Below are 18,905 nucleotides of genomic sequence, written 5' to 3'. Positions count from 1 at the left end.
TTAGGAGAGTAGATACTGCAACACTTGTTTTTCTTCTGGTTTCTGAATGTCAGAGTCCGTGTTGTTTGCATTGTGAGCTGCAGTTCAAAAGTCAGCACGTGAGAATATTAATTATATTGCTGTCTATATTGGGCAGCAATATACATGTTTTTGTGTGCCACGTGCTATCCTGTTTTCCTCATGAGTTAGCTGGCTAACTGTGGTTGAACACTTGGCAGGAACATTAAAGCCACAGAATATCAGTAGAGTTGGCAAGGGTGGAAGTTTTTGTCTCTAAGATTTGAAAGGTGCTTCTTGCATTCAAAAAGGTGTCATAAAAAGGTGTTTCAGTTTGCTTTAGTATTTCCCGGAATTTCCATTCTCTACCTATTAAATTGGTAAATTACTTCTTGATTATGGATTATGTCTCTCCACCCTTTTTTTCCCTATTTTTTTGAGTAGCCCTGGTAATTGCAGTAGATGTGTGTCATGTCTTATCTGAGCCTTTGTGAATGATGTGTTTCTTAAACCATCCAATCTTCTAAGCCTGCAAAATGGGGCATTTGGCTGAAATCTAGTGGCAGGTGGATGTTCAGCTCAGTTGGACGTGTGTGTAATTCCCATTTCTGAGCAGTACCATTTTTTCTAAGGAGCAAGTGAAGCAGAGCAGTGAACTGTCTGTAAGGAAAGGCAACCAAAGGCAGTGTTGCAGGGGAGGGGCTTGGATTTGTTGCAGGACCTGATCGTGGAAAGATCTGAGGTCTGACAAAAGGTATTATCAGTTTTTATGTTTGTTACACACTCAGTGAAATTTGAGGATGATCACAAGTCCTGCAACTGATTTGAGGCCTGAGATGCTGGGGGCAAATGGGATTCTTACTGGCTGGTGATTGCTGTCGGTAGTGGTTTTAAATTAGATTTATTTTCAAGAGTTATGGTCCACTGTTACAGGGGAGAAATGGAGATAGTAAAGCTTTAAGAATACAGATACGGGAAGGAATCTACATGATATTACTGATAAAGTGACATCCTGCAGTCCCCCAGCTTGGCTGCTTCGCTCATGACGCAGGTTGAGGTGTTTTCTGTAGGAGGCAAAGGGCACCGGTCTGCCACAGGTAATGAGGGAGGTAACTTGGCAAACACTGAGTATCCATAGCTGCAAGAAGTTAAATAAGAAAGTTAATGCTCCCTGTGTGTGTCGTGAAGTTTAGCAAAAGGAGTTTTGTTTATTGTTCAAGTAGAGGAGAGACACGCGCGCCCTTAGAGATGCACTGGGGGTGGTGTACATGGGCTTGAGGCGTTTCATTTCCCATAACATGCAGTCAAGATGACTGTGGAAAGCAAAGATTCTTGATAGCCTGAGGCTGTGGTGTGAGTAGATGGCCACCACTGCCTGAAAGGGCCAGGGCTGAGGAGATGGCAGTGCCAGGCCTATTGGGGAGGGGCTGTCAGCGTGTTCATTGCTGTGTCTGAAGCACACTGACAGCACCCCTGAGTACAAACTGCCCGCCCTCTGGGCTGGTATGAGGAACAACCTCAGTCTCACGGTAATTATTAGACAGATGGTCTCGTCACTCCTCCACCCTGTCTGTACCAGGCAAAGCTGCTGTGCTGAGGGCACACGCAGTCACTCGGGAGCTCCGTGGCTGAGCATGTGAGTGAAGAAAGATGGTACTCTGCTCTGTGGAGCCCTGCTACTGCTCTCCCCAGGGGTACCTCTGTGGGGGGAATGACATCCTGTCGCCTCTCAGACTGAGGCGCTGCGCTGCATCTATCTGGGACAGCTTCAGCAATGTCAAGAAACGAAGAGGAAAGCTTTGAATATGAGTACAAGGAGGAAAATCAGAGCGAGAGCGCATTTAACAGGCAGAACCTTGAGATCTTGGAAGAAGGTACTTTCTACCTTTTTTTTTTTTTTTTTTTTTTTTAATCTTTATGTTAGTAATGCATGGCAGTCTGCAAAAGACTTGAGAAGTGTGAGTGGATTTAAACTTACTCCATTTTTCGATCCTTTTTAATGCGTACCCATGGCCTTCAGGTGAAAGAGTAATAAAATGGTTGTGTGGGGGTAGAATGAATCTTAACTTGGGTACATTTGTTAAAGAATACATGCATGACCAACAGATGTAGGCTATGCAGTACGTTTTTACATAATAAAACTGAATTAGAGAAATTACCTTTCTTTAGAAATGTAGTGCATTTTTTTTTAATCTATGCAGCTCATACATGTATTGTGAGTCTGAGTATGTCAGTTTGTCATTCCCAGCAGGGACTTCTAAAAAACGAGCAAAAGAACTGGGTAACAGTCTTGTGCTTATCCATGCACTTGAAAGCATGTAGACAGAAATAATCCAAGTTTTGGGCCATGTGGCTTTACCTTTTGACAAAACAAATGGCCCCAAATCTTCTCAGACGTTGTGGAAATAATAGCTATTTGTAGAATTGCAGACAGCTGGCCTGTTGGGGTGAGAGTGTGTAGGCTCCATCAGAAGAGAGGTGGTCAGCAGGGACAGGGAGGTGATTGTTCCCCTCTACTCTGCTCTTGTGGGACCCCATCTGCAGTACTGTGTCCAGGTCTTGTACTGTCCCCCGGTACAAGAAAGATGGGGAGCTGTTGGAGAGGGTCCAGAGGGAGGCCACGAAGATGATCAGGGGACTGGAGCACCTCCCCTACGAAGACAGGCTGAGGGAGCTGGGCTTGTTCAGCCTGGAGAAAAGAAGGCTGCGGGGTGACCTCACTGAAACCTATCAGTACCTAAAGGGAGCCTACAAACAGGAGGGGAGCCAACTCTTTGAAAGGGTAGATAACAGCAGGATGAGGGGAAATGGTTTCAAGTTGAGGGAGGGGAGATTTAGGTTGGATGTCAGGGGGAAGTTCTTAAATATGAGATGGTGAGGTGCTGGAACAGCTGCCCAGAGAGGTTGTGGATGCCCCGTCCCTGGAGGTGTTCAAGGCCAGGTTGGATGGGGCCCTGGACAGCCTGGTCTGGTATTAAATGGAAGGTCGGTGGCCCTGCATGTGGCAGGCAGGTTGGAGATTCATGATTCTTGAGGTCCCTTCCAACCCTGGCCATTCTGTGATTCTGTTGGATATTCTCTTGCTCACCCACTGTGTGGAGCATGTACCTTCCCATTCGGGGGCTGCTCCCAGCCTCTCTAACCATTTTTTTAAGGGCATTGGGCACTGAAAGCTGAGTCTACCACGCATGTTATTTCACATGCTGTGAATTTTACTCTAAAATAACGATTTTTGCACTAGAGGACTGATACTTCCAAGACTGCTATTCTACAGCTGATATAAAGATACTTTGAAAGATTGACCTCATGGGAAGCACAGTCCAAAGCTGGTGTGTGGACGTAACACTGTCATTGAACCTGTTACACAGGACTTGCCTCTAAAGAATTCCTCAGCATGGAGTACTGCACCTGGATTTCAGTCATAAACTATCTGTGTTCCTTGTTGTGTCTGTGAAGGAATTTAAGACAACTTGTCTATCTGTGCGTAATAGAAGGGTGCTTGAGAGAATACTGGTGAAAGAGCAGCTTTTAAATCTGGGTTTGGGATGGAGAGGAAACTGTTGTCTGCTTAGGCAGAAATACTTTGTTTCAAATTTGATTCTTATTTTTTTGTTGATGAGATGGCTTCTGAAACACATGTAATGGTGTTCTTCCTGCTTATTTTACCTTTCATGGAGATCTAAGTACATTCTGAGCCTGTTCTTGCTGATTTCAAGTGAAAAAGGAACATTGAGTTCTATCTGGGATAAATTTAGTTCTGTGTCTCTTCAGTGCCTACCACTCAGAAGCTCAGTATGTATCTGAAATGCCTTTTAAAGGTGCCTCTCTCTTCCACCTGTATGTTCAGGTCACCTACATACTTAATGTAGTAGTGATGTACATGCACAAAAATGATGTCTGATACTTCTAGGTATTTTTTCACATGGCAGACTTTTTAATGACTGAGTGTTTTTGTTGGGGGTGAGCCAATTCATCTTTAAGTAAAGCACATAGAAACACTAGCTTGTATCGTTTCCCTGCTGAAGAGAAGAGAATCTGTAAGTCTAGTATAAGAGAAAACTGAAGAACATGTTTCACTAATGATTTGCAGTTTTTCTGTTTACTCCAAGTTTCTTAATGTTCTCATGGGAAGAAGGAGGTAAAAATTGTGCATTTAAGACTCAACTGTTCAGCCTATCCCCTGAAGAGATCTCACTACTTGGTTGTTCTATCCATGGTCTTTTTGACATGGTGTTTTTTTCCTTTCACAGCATTTAGAACTTTTCAGTCCTGTTTTTAAAACCTCTGTCACAGAATTAGTGTTACATTGGGTAGCATTACAGCATCAGTGCTCCTGATAAGTGTGGGAGGCACCTTCATATAGGTCCAGGCAGAACAGTCTGAGAGTCAGGATGTTGCTTTTGAGTTGTAGTTTGTTCAACAGTAATGTTTGCTCTACATTTGATGGTTTTTGAGCTGACTGCAGAAAAGGGATAGTTGTTGATAGCATCTGTTCAGTTTTTGTTGGTTTAAAATAAAACCTTTCCACCCTTCTTGGTTCATTCGCTGCTGGGTCAGCTAATTCTGAGATGAGACTGGGTTGTGTTGTGAATCTTTCTTTTGCAAGTAGAACAGGAAAAGGCTATATTCGTTGTTCAAGACCTGTGATGGTACCCGTCATTATCATTTCAGTTTACTAATTAGATTAAAACCCCTCTATCTACCCAAGTTTAATTTTAAAAACTTATGATCACTTCTAAAATCTCAACTTCAGGCACACCACGGGTCTTAATTACAGAAAGTGTGAATTGTGCATTTTCTTACAAAGATGTTCACTAGAATTGAGCTCATAAAAGGGTCTGAATCTTTAAATACTAGCAGCTGACAATACGTGGCTTTTAATACAGCCTTGTGACTTTGTTTTAAGATTTTGAAAAGGTTTCGAATCCAGATTCTGGTTTAAGCCCTATGCACATTTTCTCATTTACTAGTTGTAATGGCTGTGGTCCAGATATTTCTTGACAAGAAGTGAATGAAGGAGAATGTCAGGATAATTCAATGAATAGTAGATGAAAAATCCTATTAGGGGGAAAAATAGAAGTTCACAGAAGAGCTGTGATGGATTCTATCAGTAAATGATAGGCATTAAGGTTACAGTAAGTCATGGGACCCAAACATTGGGGCAGTTTCCTTAGTTTTGCTTTGTGGCAGTACTTGCCAAGGTACGACACTTGATCTGAGTTTGTATTAATAGATGGAACACCTATATGATATTCTTATTGGGGGTGGAAATCTGTTGGTGCTGCCTACTGATGGTGCTGTTTGTCACGTTGTTGTGTAGTTGCTGAACGAGCCTGTACTGTTCACAACAGCGTCCCTTCAAACTCCTTGCCCACAGTGTGACTGTGAGCTGTGGGGCAGCGGCTGTCTACCAGGGCTGCACAGTGACCTCCCATCTGCCCTGAGTGCACCTGCCTCCTGCAGAAGGCCGCGCTCCTGCCTCAGGAGAGGAAGGGCATGGCCACAGGCCTGCAGCGTGCTGTGTGTGAATTAGGGGTCCTGGCAAGTCCTGCCTTGTTTTCCAAGCACGTTTTCCAAGCTCCTGTGACAAAAGTCGCTTAAGATGTTAAGCTGCTCCCCGAGGCCCATCTGGGATGTGCCAGACCTCAGTGGCCAGAAGCCTCTGCTTTGATTTAGCCAGGGCTGCTAGAGACTTCTCTTTAGCAGGGGAGAAGTTAAACCTCTCTAGCTTGAATGATAGCAGAACTGGTGGAATATTTTATTTCTGAGTTCATTTGCAAGGAAATACATATGCTGTGACACCATTCCAGGATGGCCCCATGCCCCTCACTTGATCGAGGTAGTGCTTACGGGTAACGTGTGCCAGAGAGTAACATCTAGTGGCTCTGGGACTGTGAATGTGAGTTTGGGTAATTCCTTTATGCACAGAATGCGGAAACTAAACCAGTGTGAGCTGAGGAGTCTGAGCCTGCCACGGAATGTCTGCCAGACTGTGTTTCTATACAGGTCAGTATTACCTTCCCTAAAAGTGGAACTTTATCGTCTTATCTGCATTCTGACAGTGATGAGAAGTGAATAGGAAGAGGAGCAATGAGAGCTGAGCTTCCCTCTTCAGCCTTGGTTGCTCTCTTAGTTCTTCAACACAAGGATTAGGGTGGGCTGTGTCACAGGGAGGAAGTGCTGGTTCTGGTCAGCTAGTACAGCCGGGGCTGATGTCACCTATGACTGCTGTTGTTTTTTCCACCTGCACCCACTGTTTGGAGAAGGTGGCTCAGTGCAGCAGTTCCCAATAGTAATGCTGTTGCTCCCCTTCCACTCCCTGGCTCTTTCCTGCTCCTGGAAACAGACTTTTCTTTTAATCAGCGTGATGCGTGGTTCTGTGGCTTTCAGGGCGCAGTCCAGGCAGGCATGTACTTTCTTTTCTGGGCACCTTCAGCTTGGTTGGTGCTTTAGGCAGTGCAGAACTCAGAGCCCAAAGGATGCTTCTAGTCAGATGCTGCATTAAATGAGTAATGAGAAACAAATGCAAAGTACATCTTCTCAATCGTAATCCAATTGAGAAGCATCACAGTGTGGATAACTGTTAATCTACGAGCCTTAAGAGAGAATGAAGATGGTGCTAGGTACTTTAGGTCAGAGGAAAATCTTGATCCATTTATGTGCTTGACTTCAAAAAAACAAAAAAAAACAAACAAACAAACAAAAAACCCATAGCTCTGCTACCAGATCTGTTTGTTTTGTGCATTTAATGCAGTCTTGAAAATAACGATAGAAGCATTCTTCGTTCTTTGTTTTGTTTTCTATCTGCGACAGTAATTTCAAAGCTCAAGAAAAGTGAGTGCTTGTGAAATTCTGTGCTCTACTTTCTAAGGATTATTATTATTTTTTTATTTTAGCGTTCTGTCTTTATTGCCTAATGGCTTTCTCCATAAACAGTGAGGTGGAAAGTACATTGGACTTGGATGTATGCATGCATGCATTTAGATACTACAGTCCCGATCGTCCTCAGGGAAAAATAATAATAGGTTGCAAATGAGCAAAAAGAGGTCAGCGAGTTGGCACTGCTGGTTTTGCATTACAGAGCATTGTCCTTCATATGCTCTTGTTTTATCTACAGTTGTGTTATGAGGCTCTCATATTTATCAGAAAGCAAAGCAGGCTAGAAGCCTAGGGTGTTTTTTTCCTCTGTTTTTCACTCATCAGAACTCAAAATAATGCATCTTTTTCACTTGGTAGATTTTTTTGACTACGAAGGAAATCAAAATCACTGCTCTAGCAGTTGACCTAATGTTAACTTGGAGAGATTGACTACATACTTAAACAGTTCTGAATTTTTCAAATGCTGCTGCTGAATTGCTTTCTCTCTGTTCTTTCTACCTTTTCTTCCCCTGCTGCCTGTGTTTCAGAGGGGGGGGAGAACTGTACCTGTTTTTAAGCTTGCCCTCTCTCCAAAAGCAATGCTTTCCTCTCCCTTAGTGTCAGTCTGTGCTGTTTCTGCTGGGTTGCACCTTGTGCGACTGTAGGATGCAGCTGACAGAGGGTTTTATTGTATGCAATCTTTTGAAGTTTGTTTCCACTTGGATACTGAGAAGGATGAATAATGTATCATTTTGGCTTTGAAACCGTTTCACATTGTCAGAGTAGTTTGTGAAGAACTCTGTGTTAACTGTGACAAACAGAAGGTCAGTGTTAGCTCTGAAACACAACTGCTGGTGACCAGATTGCTACTGCTCTACCTGTAACATGGCTGTTGTGACAGTTTCTCTGGTTTGTCAGCAGAAACTGGAAAGAAAATTAACTTTTATGTTATATCTGCTTGTTGGCAAGGTCACCTTTCCCTTGAAGCTCAGAAATGTTAATTATACGTAAAAGTTTGTATGTGCGTGCAACTCATTCTAGTGTTCCATGTACTGAAATGGCTGTTTAATAGCAGCAGGTTATCAAGGCAGTCAGATAAAGATTAAGTGGTAAAATCAGAAGGAATAGCTACGTGAACAACTACTGCATGGTACCAACCTTGATTTCTCTTTCGCTGCCCAAGTGACCTTATTCTGTCTGTGGGAGCACCGTGCTTCTATCAGCTAGGGTACATGTACACCTGAAATAGAACGGTGTGGAGTTGGCATGGTCACAATTGGTGGTGACTGTCAGTATTTATATCTCAAATGTAATTTTATGGCAGTAAGGGAATGCAGTAACCAAGGGAACTACTTACTGTGCCATTGTTTTGGAAAACAAACCCTTGATGTCAAGGCTTCTGATAGGTGTTATTGCACGACCTTTGAACTTGTCTATTGATTTGCATCACCACAAAAATGACGTTTTATTGTGAATTATCTTTTGTAAGCCCCTCTGTTTTCTTAAGCAGTTTCTATGGGAAACTTCTTAACTCCTTTGGTTAATACAGTTGATGTTCTCCTCAAGATACTACAGGTTATTTTCCTGTGGCAATCCTGTTTAGTCAGAAGCAGATCGTAGAGCTTTTAGCTTACAGATGCCCTGTTATCGTACAATACTATGGTGATTCTTTATATTGCTGTGTAATTTTGGTCAAGTTACTACTTTGAAGTGGACCTTCATCCCCTTTCCACTTTCAGGCATAGTTATTTGGATAAATGCAGTTATTTTTTGCGTATACTCGAATGATGTTTTGTGAAATTCCCTGGCACTGACGTGTACTCACATCACTGAAATGTTTTCAGGATTTGTTCCTCAAAATCAGAGCTTGAGAAACAGGAAAACAAACAAAATAAATGCGATTCTTGCTCTAGCTCAATCATTATTCTAATGTTTAAGTATGGAAAAACAAAACAACATTTCAACAGATATCAAAGTACTGCTATAGTTGATATATCATTGATGTGCCTTAGTGCTGACGGACTGCATATTTATGTGCAGGTATCCTATATACTTGTAATTAGGCAGCATTATGTCCTTACTGCTGCACCCAGTGCACTTTATTTTTAATCTTATTAGGCTTTGTTTTTGTTTCTCCCAACCCCCCTCGATGCATGCTGAAGTGGCATTAGCCAGTCTATCAGGCTGAGCTTTAACTGACATTGCCAAGGGTAAATCCCCTGAAGAACAATTGGCATTACAGCAGTCTGCTAGCCAATAGTCAATACAATCAGCTCAACTTTAATAAACAATCTGGTTTGGGTTTTTTTCAGAAGTACAAGGTTTGAGCAGCTGAAAACAAAAAAATATATATGTGTAAGAATGGAGCAGGAAGGGCTATTGATTCTTGGGGTTATTTATGAGTTTTTTAGAAAACTTGCAGATCTCTGTATGATTTTGTGCAGGTTCCTAAACAATTACCTAGGGTGGTAGACCAAACTTTGACATACATCCTTCAACTAACAAAGCTCCCAGTTCCACCTTCGCCTTTGATCACCAACACCCAGTTTTAGTAGACATTTTTACTGTGGCCGTGGTGTTGTAGTCCGAGTGTTATAAAAATGGGCTATTATTTTGCATGCATTTTGTGATGGCTTTGCTGTCTCCATGGTATGTCATACCATACTGCTTAGATCTTTTCAATTTAATATGATGTAGTATTTATGGTGAACAATGTTATTAAAGTTATTGGAGTTCCTTATTCATGGAACAATTCTACTGCATACAATGCAGTGACTAGCTGACACAACAGAATCCTATTCTTGTGTCTAAGAACATGTATTCACTTCTTCCTTGATTTGTTGGTTTTTTGGTTTTTTTTTCCCCAAAAACTTCAGGCATTCCTCTTTGGAGAAGAAAATTTTAACATTTTAGTGACTTACTCTGCCACAGAACAAACAGATTCCCATTACAAAAGAGAAACACCAGTGTTCTCAGTTTAACTTGGAGCTTTGATATTGTATTATTTTATGTTTTGATACACTAACCTGAAAGATGAAATAAGTAGTTTTCAGCTGTAAACTTATGTAAATGCATATTCTTTAAAGGATGTATTTTTCTCCAAGTGGTGTTGCCAATATTGTTAACATTTTACCTTATTTTCTTACAGTTTTATGTGCTGAAAGAGTGGGCCAGATGACTAAGACATACAATGACATAGATGCTGTTACACGTCTGCTTGAAGAGGCAAGTACTGCATCTCATTGAAGACCTATACACAGTATGAGAAAATAGTACAGAAATTATATGGTACTAATAGTGACTGCTGGTAGATGTTTTTCAGACAGGGTGGAATAAGTGCCCTGAGTGTATGTAAACCTCATCTCATTGCTTCCTAATGGGTAAGGTAAATAATCTTTTTAAGTAAGGGCCATTTGTTTACATCAGTCATATGGATTCATTACTTGTGCTTATTTTTCAAATTAGACCATTTATCTTATTCTTGGCCAAATATTTGCTCAGATGAATGAGAGGAGTACATGTAAAGCCAGTACTATTGGTATTGCTGGATTATTATTACAAAAATAAATTCACAATTACAACTGTATTCATAATTATTATCTCACATAGTGTCTTTCCAGAGGAATGCACAGACCTTTTTTTTTTTTTTAATTTGTAATGCTCCATTCATCTCAAAGTCTTTTCTTTGTAGCTTTATGTTGGTTTTGGTGCTCTACCACTTCTATATATATCGTCATGACTGTAATCCTTGGTACTCAGAGAATGGCAAAAAGCAGTTGTTGAGCCACAGGGATGCTTATGTTCAAGAGTACCATGATACATTGTTTGACTGGAATTGCATGTTTTTCTGTAGTAAACTTGAATGATAACTTTCCAAATAACATTTAGGGAGATTTATTTGGATGAGAATGGTTGGAATTGTTGAAATATGTCTGGGCATAATTTGCTTACTTACTGCAATTGCCATGTCAAAAATGGGGTCTGTTTGTGGTCTGTTCTTCCAGTTCTGCAAGGGGACAGGCACAGGAACGCTCCCATTTCCCACCTGCATTTGATAACTCTGATCTCAGTACAATTTCAGTTAAAACAGATATTTTTCTGAAAATCCTTGTTCAGGACTATTCTAGTAACTTCTGTTAGTAGAAGTAACAGAAGTTAGCAGTCTGTTAACAGTCTGTAACCTTTCTGCGTCCTGCTCCTTTCTTCTTATTTGCCTTGGATTTACTTGCATTTGTTTACATGGCTTTTTCCAGCAGTGATGCGGCCCTTTGCCAAATTGTTTCCTCCCCGGAGTCCACACAGTCTATAGATCTAGAAGTTACACTCATGGGAACAATGCTAGGGAACTCATGGGAACTTGCTGAGCCAACGTTATGAAGCATTTGATTTACTTTTCCGTCTGGATAATAGCAAAGGGAATATGAAGGAACATGCAACAGTTGAACCTTAAATTAAAAGAAAGTATTTTCAGTGAGATTTTTGTGTTAGTTGATGATTGTTTCTTTTTTAACCACTTTTCTAGGCAGATGTATACACTTGCAGCTCCTTTTCCTATTCTGTAAATGGTCATCATCATCAGAAGAGACTGCACTTGTTGGCAGAAGTTAAGGTTTAACTCTTTCTGCTGCCATGACATAAACAAGAGAAAACCAAGCCCCAGAGCTTCCCCTGTCTTCCTGTTCTTATTGGCAATCTTCAAAAGAATTTATCATGAAGTTGGCAGGGTGGGAGGTGCAGCATTTTAGTGAGGGACAGGCAGGAAAGAAAAGATATCAAAACAATATGGGCATGTAGGCATTCTGAAAACCCGTGTCTGTTGCCCTTGAAAGTGAGCAAAAAGGGAGTGACACCAGGTCCATCTGGATATCTGTTAAGACTAGATAATACCAGTGAATTTAATGCACATAGAAGACTGACCTTCAAAAATCATTTGAAAAATGCTATTTGTTGATACAGCAGTGATCAATAACCCATCTTTTCTATTATTATGAAACTTCCTTTTCTGTGCTATGAAAGCCTCTTCATTCAAATTCATTTACTTCATGTCAGCTGTCCTCATCAACAGCAGCTTTAGGTTTTGTAGACTTTGTCATGAATGTATGCATGTCACAGGGTGGGTTTTAGTCGTGTAATCTGTATACCTGTCAGATGAAATAATTAAGCCTCAGGTAGTATTTTCAGTAGATATCTGAAATGGAAAAAGCTGTTCCTCAAACAATGTTGAAATAAAGGTAAGTGGTGAGTTGACCAGTATTCTATTTTCCTGCTACTTTAGAGTTATAGTAATTGAAGAAGAAAATCATCAGTGAAAATGCTCAATGAACATTTCTATGCAGGTTTCTGTTATTTATCATCTTGTTCTAGGCATATTACAATCCAGTGTATAGGTACATGTCATCAACACGATAGGTCTCTAATTTGTATTGCTACATTTGTATGGTATTTGTATTGGTAGAGTCCAGGTGGGTTGTTTCCAGTTCCCTTGTAGAGATGTGTAATGAGTGGGCAAACATGGAATGAGAATAACCATTTTGGGCAAATGTGGGACAAGGTGGTGGAATGTTTCTGTCAGTAGTCTCTCAGAGCCATAGTAGAGAACCAAATCTGGTTTAACTTGCATTGCCTGACATTAGACCTCAAAGCTGTGCTTTCAGTGTATGGTTCAATACTGTATGTGTCAGTCTTTTCTGAATAATGTTGGTGTTGTGTAATAGATAAAAAAGTTAGCAAAAAAAAAAAACAAACAACTTTACAGAAGTGAAAAAGGCTCTTTACTGCCTTAAATAGTTGTTTCTTCCTTCTGTTCCTTCAGAGAACAAAAACAAAAATATATTTGCTTTCTTTTCCTGATGCTTCACAGAAAGAACGGGACTTAGAATTAGCTGCTCGGATTGGCCAGTCACTTTTAAAGAAGAACAAATCACTGACAGAAAGAAATGAGTTCCTTGAGGAGCAAGTAGAACACATAAGGGAGGAGGTATGTTTTTTCTTTTTATCTGACTGATGTGTCTGCAGTGATGGGAAGATATTTTTTTTAGTCTTTCCCTTGTCCCTACTTAATTTTCCCATGCATCCTATCTGTAGCTGGTCAACCTGTATTATAGCAGTTCAGTCAGCCATTTTTATAGCAAGTATGCTTTTAGACCAGAAAAATACTTGACCCACTGGGTCAAATCAGATGGCTGGGGGAAGAAAGCACCCAGGACTCTGAAACTTATTTTGCCACATATTTTATTTTCCTCTAAATTCAGCTGCTCTTTTGGTTTTGAGTCACTTTATCCACTGTTTTCTTCTATTGATTTTGTCCTTGTTCTCCTCTATGCCTTATATGTAATTCCCCTCACTAATCTCATTTCCTTTGTGTGCAGCTCGCTCTTTTACTTGTGTCACTCCTGAATCTTTCTCTGTCCTCTGTTTTCCTCTCCAGTGAACGTTTAATTCCTTTTTGATGAACAATTTTCCATTTATACTGAATTTTGACATTAAGGCCACAGCGTTTGAGTTCTGCCAGTGCTTCCCTTCTCAAATGGAGTATGACTGGTCTTTTTATTTGTGGAGATTTCAGCAGTGCACATTCACTGAAATGATGTGCATTCTGCATTTTCCAAGCTTCAAACTGGGCCAGTTTGGAGATAAATAGGTCAGGTTGTATTTCAGTGATTGGTCATTATATTCAGTGCACTCTATATGAACTTATCAGTGTTTATAAGCGTTGGGTTTTTTTGGGAAGAAAAGGGTGGAACTTGCTACCTTGTCTACATGGGGAAGATCTTACAGCTTCTTACCATTTTGCTGTTTCTCTTTTCAGGAATTATGGTAGAATCTGTTGAAACATGTATTGTTGGCCTGCTGCAGTACATAACTTTGAATTTTTGACTGCACTTGCCTTAGATTTTTGAACATGTTTAAAATTTAATGTCAGAGTGCATGCACTTCTGAATTAGTCTGATCTATAGAAACATAACTGAAAACTTTGGTTGTTTGAAGTAATGGCTTGGCTCTTGCACATATTGTTGTATTTCTAAGGAAATGTTTATACGGTTGATGTTTCTTACCATAGGAGTTGAATGTTCTGTGTACTGGCAGATAGTGAATGAATCTTTATTGGAACCACACAGGATGTTTTAAAAATGTTTTATCTATAATTCATTGTCACTGTTCAAATTCTACTGTCTTACTATCTGTGCTAGAGGCAAATGTTTCTTGTGTCCAGGAACAGTGATCTTAGTTTGTGAATCTTGTTCGTGTTTAGCCATGAGCAACAGGGAGCAAAATTCCACAGTTGTAGGACAAGCAGTAGAACAGCGAAACAGAGTGGATTAAAAGTTTTAAAAGTGTCTGTTAATAAAATGTTAGGAAAATATGGTGTTGAGTTATATCCAAAATATGCTGATGAATGAAGTGTGGAAGGAGAAATTCTGGATATATGATGGTGGTAGAGCGTGCCACAGGGAATTAGAATCTTTGAGTGTGGCCCATGCTTTACGGTGAGGAAAATGAATTCTCTTCTGTCCCACACTGTCATCTCATTTTGTCCAAGTCCTGTAATATGGCAGACATTTATTCATGTGTTGGTTGATAGGCTTTTACTGGGTGAGGTAGGGAAGGGCATTCATACCCCATGCATCCAGAATGGAGGATTTGATTGAAGAAGGTGGGATCAGGGAATGGCTTCCTCTGACAGGACTAACTTTATTTAGAGGGACTCAGGAGCAGCATTAGGAAAAGGAGAACCAAAAATAAGCTTCTTACCAGCTTGCTTGATATATTTGGCCATATGTTTTATCAGCATCCATCTTTCACACTGTCATTTCGACTCCTTCAGAAATTGATGCTTTTGAGGGAGAGCTCGTGCTTTAAACTGATGGCATTTGTTTGTTAAAAATCTTCTTTTAGTAATTTCACATCTCCTATTAATGCTGAATTTTGTATATACGAACAAAACGGTAACTAAGACAACTGTCTCTACAAACAAGGGAAAAGAGAATTGAATAGGAGCTTTTAAAATTCCATGGAAACTACTTAAAATGATTTGTTTGAGAGGTATGTATTCGTAAGACAGAGACAGTGATGTGTGAAGTTAGGTTTTATTGGTGTTATGTCATGGCACCAGTAACCAGGGTGCCCAGGAGGGAGGCTCCAGCAGCAAAGTGGGCAGCCTGTGCTAGTGCTCTGCCTCCCACAGTGTAAAGAAATGCTTCTGATGTTCTGATGTTCTGATGTGCCCATTGCTTCTTCTCCTGCTCCTTTAACAGGTTACTTTCTCTGGCTGTTAGCCTTCTTTTGAAGAACTGGAATGCTTGAAAATAGCAGCAAAATTAGTGGGTTCAGTTGATTTGATTCATACAGGAGGAGTATAGAAAAAGCTAGAGATGAACTAGTGCCCACCCACTGAAAATATCTAATTCCTTGCTACTTGAAGAGGCTGAGCTGGAAGGAGGTAGATTTGTTACTTTAGAATGCCTTTTAACTGTCCCTGAAATGGAGGAAAATGAATCTCCCCAGATGAACACGCTGAATTTGTTTCATGGCTGAAATGTGGTTTTGTGTTTTTAGAAATGTGCAGCTCCTTTTAGAAGCCATGTCTCAAGAGGACTTTGGTGCCTTTCATGGAGTGTAATTCTGCAGACTAGCCTTTGTCAAGTAGATGATTACGTTAGCTTAAATTCCTGCATGGTTTAAGTGCTTTATTACATTGTTTCAGCTTTTTGTTGACAATAATGCAGCATAAATCTATTTTATTGACAAACTTTTTTTTTTTTTTTTTTTCCTACTAATAACTGAAAGTATTAATCTGTCTACGATACAAAAATAGAAGTCCAGTGAAAACAAGTGTGCTTTGCAATTTGTGCACTGCAGAGTGGAAACTGAGGACCAAATCTTGCAAGGAAAGAGGGAGGAGACGTCTTTCTGATCATTTGTGTTATTTATACCTGTGCAAGGGAAAAAGAAAGAAGCTCTTAACACTAGAGTCTTAAAATGCAACTTTACAGTTGCAAAAGTGTTCCTGTATAACTGAGCCTTTAAACCAAATCAAAATATGAATTAACTGAGGTTAACTTTGTGGAATTACAGGAAATAATAACCACTTAATTAAATTTTGTTCATTTTAATTTCATGGATGAGACTGCCTCATACTGTTCTGCTATGCTTATGTTTTGGAGTCACCAGCGAGCCAAACTACACCCAGAAACTGGGTGGAAGCCATCACAGAAGGGCGCCTGCCACTTTGTGTTGTTGTGCAACTCAATAGGCAACTGAGTCCCAAAAGAACCTTGCTGCATAAGCACTGTAACAGTTTTATCCACAGTCTGCAAGGTCTATATCTGATCCAGATGGTGACAGTCATTACGTAAAGTGGAAAGTAGCGTTGCTTGGTTTGATTGTGTCACGTTTGTTTCTTGCTGTTTCATTTCAGTAAATTTATTTCTTTGAATGTGGATCTGAACTAATGCATTAGTGATTCAGGATTGCTCATCTTCCCTTCCTTATTAGCTGCATTTTTGTATATTAAAAAAAAAAAAAAAAAAAAAAAAAAGAAAAGCTATTCTAAGGATGTCCTTTCTTTCCTATAAATAAAGGAATGGTTTCCAGTATGTTCCATTTTAGGCCACTTGATTTAGTCTGAAGGTGGTGCTTGGAGGATGAATAACTAATTGATTGTGAATTTACTTGAGAGTGTGTCTAGAAAAGCAAGGTATTGATCTGCAAGCTGTTTCTTTGTGCAGGTTTCTCAGTTACGGCATGAGCTTTCCATGAAAGATGAGCTGCTCCAGTTCTATACCAGTGCTGCTGAAGAAAGCGAGCCAGAGTCCATCTGTTCCACCCCGTAAGTTATCAATCTGCAACACCAAACCTTTGGTACTAAGCAGGCGTAGTTCAGACAGCTTTCGTAGCTTTGAATGGTAGTTCAATGATCCCTGTATAGGTTGGACCTGTAAATGGAATTCTGAACTCAGTGCATGGCGCCAGCTGGAAAGATTTGCATTGGACTAGCTGGCTGTACTGGTGCAAATAAGTCAGGAGGGGAAAGTAGATAAGAAGGCTGCTGAGACAGCACTGTGTCTTTCACAGGAACTGTATCACTGTGGATATGAGGCCAACACTGATTCATTCCACCTACAGTACTCTGCTGCTCCACATCCCTTTTGCACACTGTTCTAGAACGTTCCACATCTGTGACCTTTGTGCTTGAGGAACCTGAGGCCACAGTGAAAAATGCCATGCTGTTTTCAGTAGCAGAAGGAAGAATTTGAGCATGGCTTACACTGTGTGTTCCAGGCAATTAGTTGGCTGAACAACATTGCAGGCTTTGAGGAGCTGTCTGCCCTTGCTTGCAAAGTTTTGCTGCATTTTGGTGAAATGTGCAGCATTCATTGTGGAGCTATTAAATTGCTGTGGTAAAGTTGTTTTTTTTCTCATAGTTTTGGTGTATTTCATGTGGCTGTGGCTGTTTGAGACCTCTGTTCAGCCTATTTTCTTGTGAGGTTGGCCATGATGCTGGTAAAAATGAGTTAAAACTTGCTGTTCTTTTTTCTTTTCTTAAATCAAGGCTGAAGAGGAACGAATCTTCCTCCTCTGTCCAGAACTACTTTCACTTGGATTCTCTTCAGAAGAAGCTCAAGGACCTTGAAGAAGAGAATGTTGTGCTTAGATCTGAGGTGAAACTGCACACTTTGTGTTTCACTTAATACAGTCGTTCATTTAAATGCTGGAATGCAGGTAGTGAGAAGTGTGTATTGAAAGGTTTGGAAGCATCTCATTAAGAGTATGTAATTCCGTGAGTGACAAAGATCTCCCTGTAGTAAATCACTGTCCTCTATTCTTCCTAAATGAAGGAAAGACTGACACATAGGAGCACCATGAAGCTACATACCTAGCATACTCTGCTGGGAAGGAAACTGCTAGGCTGTACAGCATGGATGTCTCACCTTTTGTCTTGCCTGGGCTGCAATGAGTGAAGAGGAATTATCTAGGACCCTGTCTAGGAAAGTTGCTCTTAAAGTAGTGCCTCCAAACTATTTCCATGGAAACTACAACCAGCACAAAGAGCACAGTAATACTATTTGATAGAAAATTCTTGGCTACAAAAGACTTTTTGCACTATAGTCACCACTGTTAGCTATGCATTTTCACCAGTGATGAACAAGAGCCTGCATGCTGCACTTGTAACAGTAACACCAGCAGAGGTGACCCACTGGTGAAATGCACCACTAACTGTGCTCACATCCACTGTTCAGTCTCCAAAAACGTTCAGCAAGTGTCAATGAATGTCACTGGGTGCATTTTTTTTCTGCATGGAGGAATTAATTTTCATACTTTTGCATTTTCATACATATTTCATACAAATGCAATTTTCATACATTCTTACATTCAGACACACTTCCATGTCAGACACCATTTCTTCAGACTGCCCCTCTTGCTGCCATCTGTCACATGGCATCAACATGTAATGGGGTATTGGTGGAAAGGTTCACCTTTTACTGCAGTACCACCAACATCCACCTCGTGGACATCGTGGTGCAATGTCATAAAACAGGAGTAGCCCTCATAAAATAAATAATATGCTTAATTTATATAAGTAACAACACTTATTTTAGTTTTTAATGTTCTTTATTAAAACATATCAAAGAAGAGCAACAAAAACATATAACTAGTGGGGTATTAGACTTTGTTTTTGTGTAACTAACTCTGAAGTATAAGGAAGTTCTCAAGTATAGCACTGTGGTTTGAAATCTGCCTTAAAGAACTTACTCAATAGCCGTGGATGACCTTTGCTGTAGATCTGAAGTAGATCTGAAGTTTTCAGGCTGACTTGGTCTCTTTGTTAAAAAAAAGTTCAGTGTTTGTCAATAAATTGCTAGGCAAAATTTGCATTAAATATCTTCAACTGTTTTTCAAATCAGGCTGTTAATATTTTAAGATTGTGGCTTTCTTGCCTTTTAAGTGTGATAGAATTGATATCCCTATTTATCAGAAATAACACTCCCTAATTGAATATCTAATCAAGAATTTTATATTAATTTTTTAATACAACCCTTAAACTTTGG

At 40.2% G+C, this 18,905-nt stretch overlaps 1 protein-coding gene across 4 annotated transcripts in view; it reads left to right on the top strand.

The window, feature by feature from the left end:
* The window catches only part of TRAK1 (trafficking kinesin protein 1), a 123,659-nt gene that overhangs the window by 78,737 nt on the left and 26,017 nt on the right, over nt 1-18,905 (top strand). For all 4 annotated transcript variants that reach the window (XM_042889333.1, XM_042889331.1, XM_042889332.1 and 1 more), the window contains exons 4-7: nt 10,004-10,080; nt 12,716-12,832; nt 16,584-16,684; nt 17,408-17,516. In XM_042889333.1, coding sequence (XP_042745267.1) covers nt 10,030-10,080; nt 12,716-12,832; nt 16,584-16,684; nt 17,408-17,516 — 378 coding nt within the window. In that variant the 5' untranslated portion in view covers nt 10,004-10,029. The remainder of the gene's footprint in view (nt 1-10,003; nt 10,081-12,715; nt 12,833-16,583; nt 16,685-17,407; nt 17,517-18,905) is intronic.

This window comes from Lagopus leucura, unplaced genomic scaffold (assembly GCF_019238085.1).
Source record: "Lagopus leucura isolate 7727_CA_CO unplaced genomic scaffold, USGS_WTPT01 Super-Scaffold_100157, whole genome shotgun sequence".
In the NCBI taxonomy this organism is placed as follows: domain Eukaryota; kingdom Metazoa; phylum Chordata; class Aves; order Galliformes; family Phasianidae; genus Lagopus; species Lagopus leucura.
Note: the sequence above shows the minus strand (reverse complement) of the source record. Positions and strands in the feature narration are given on the sequence as shown.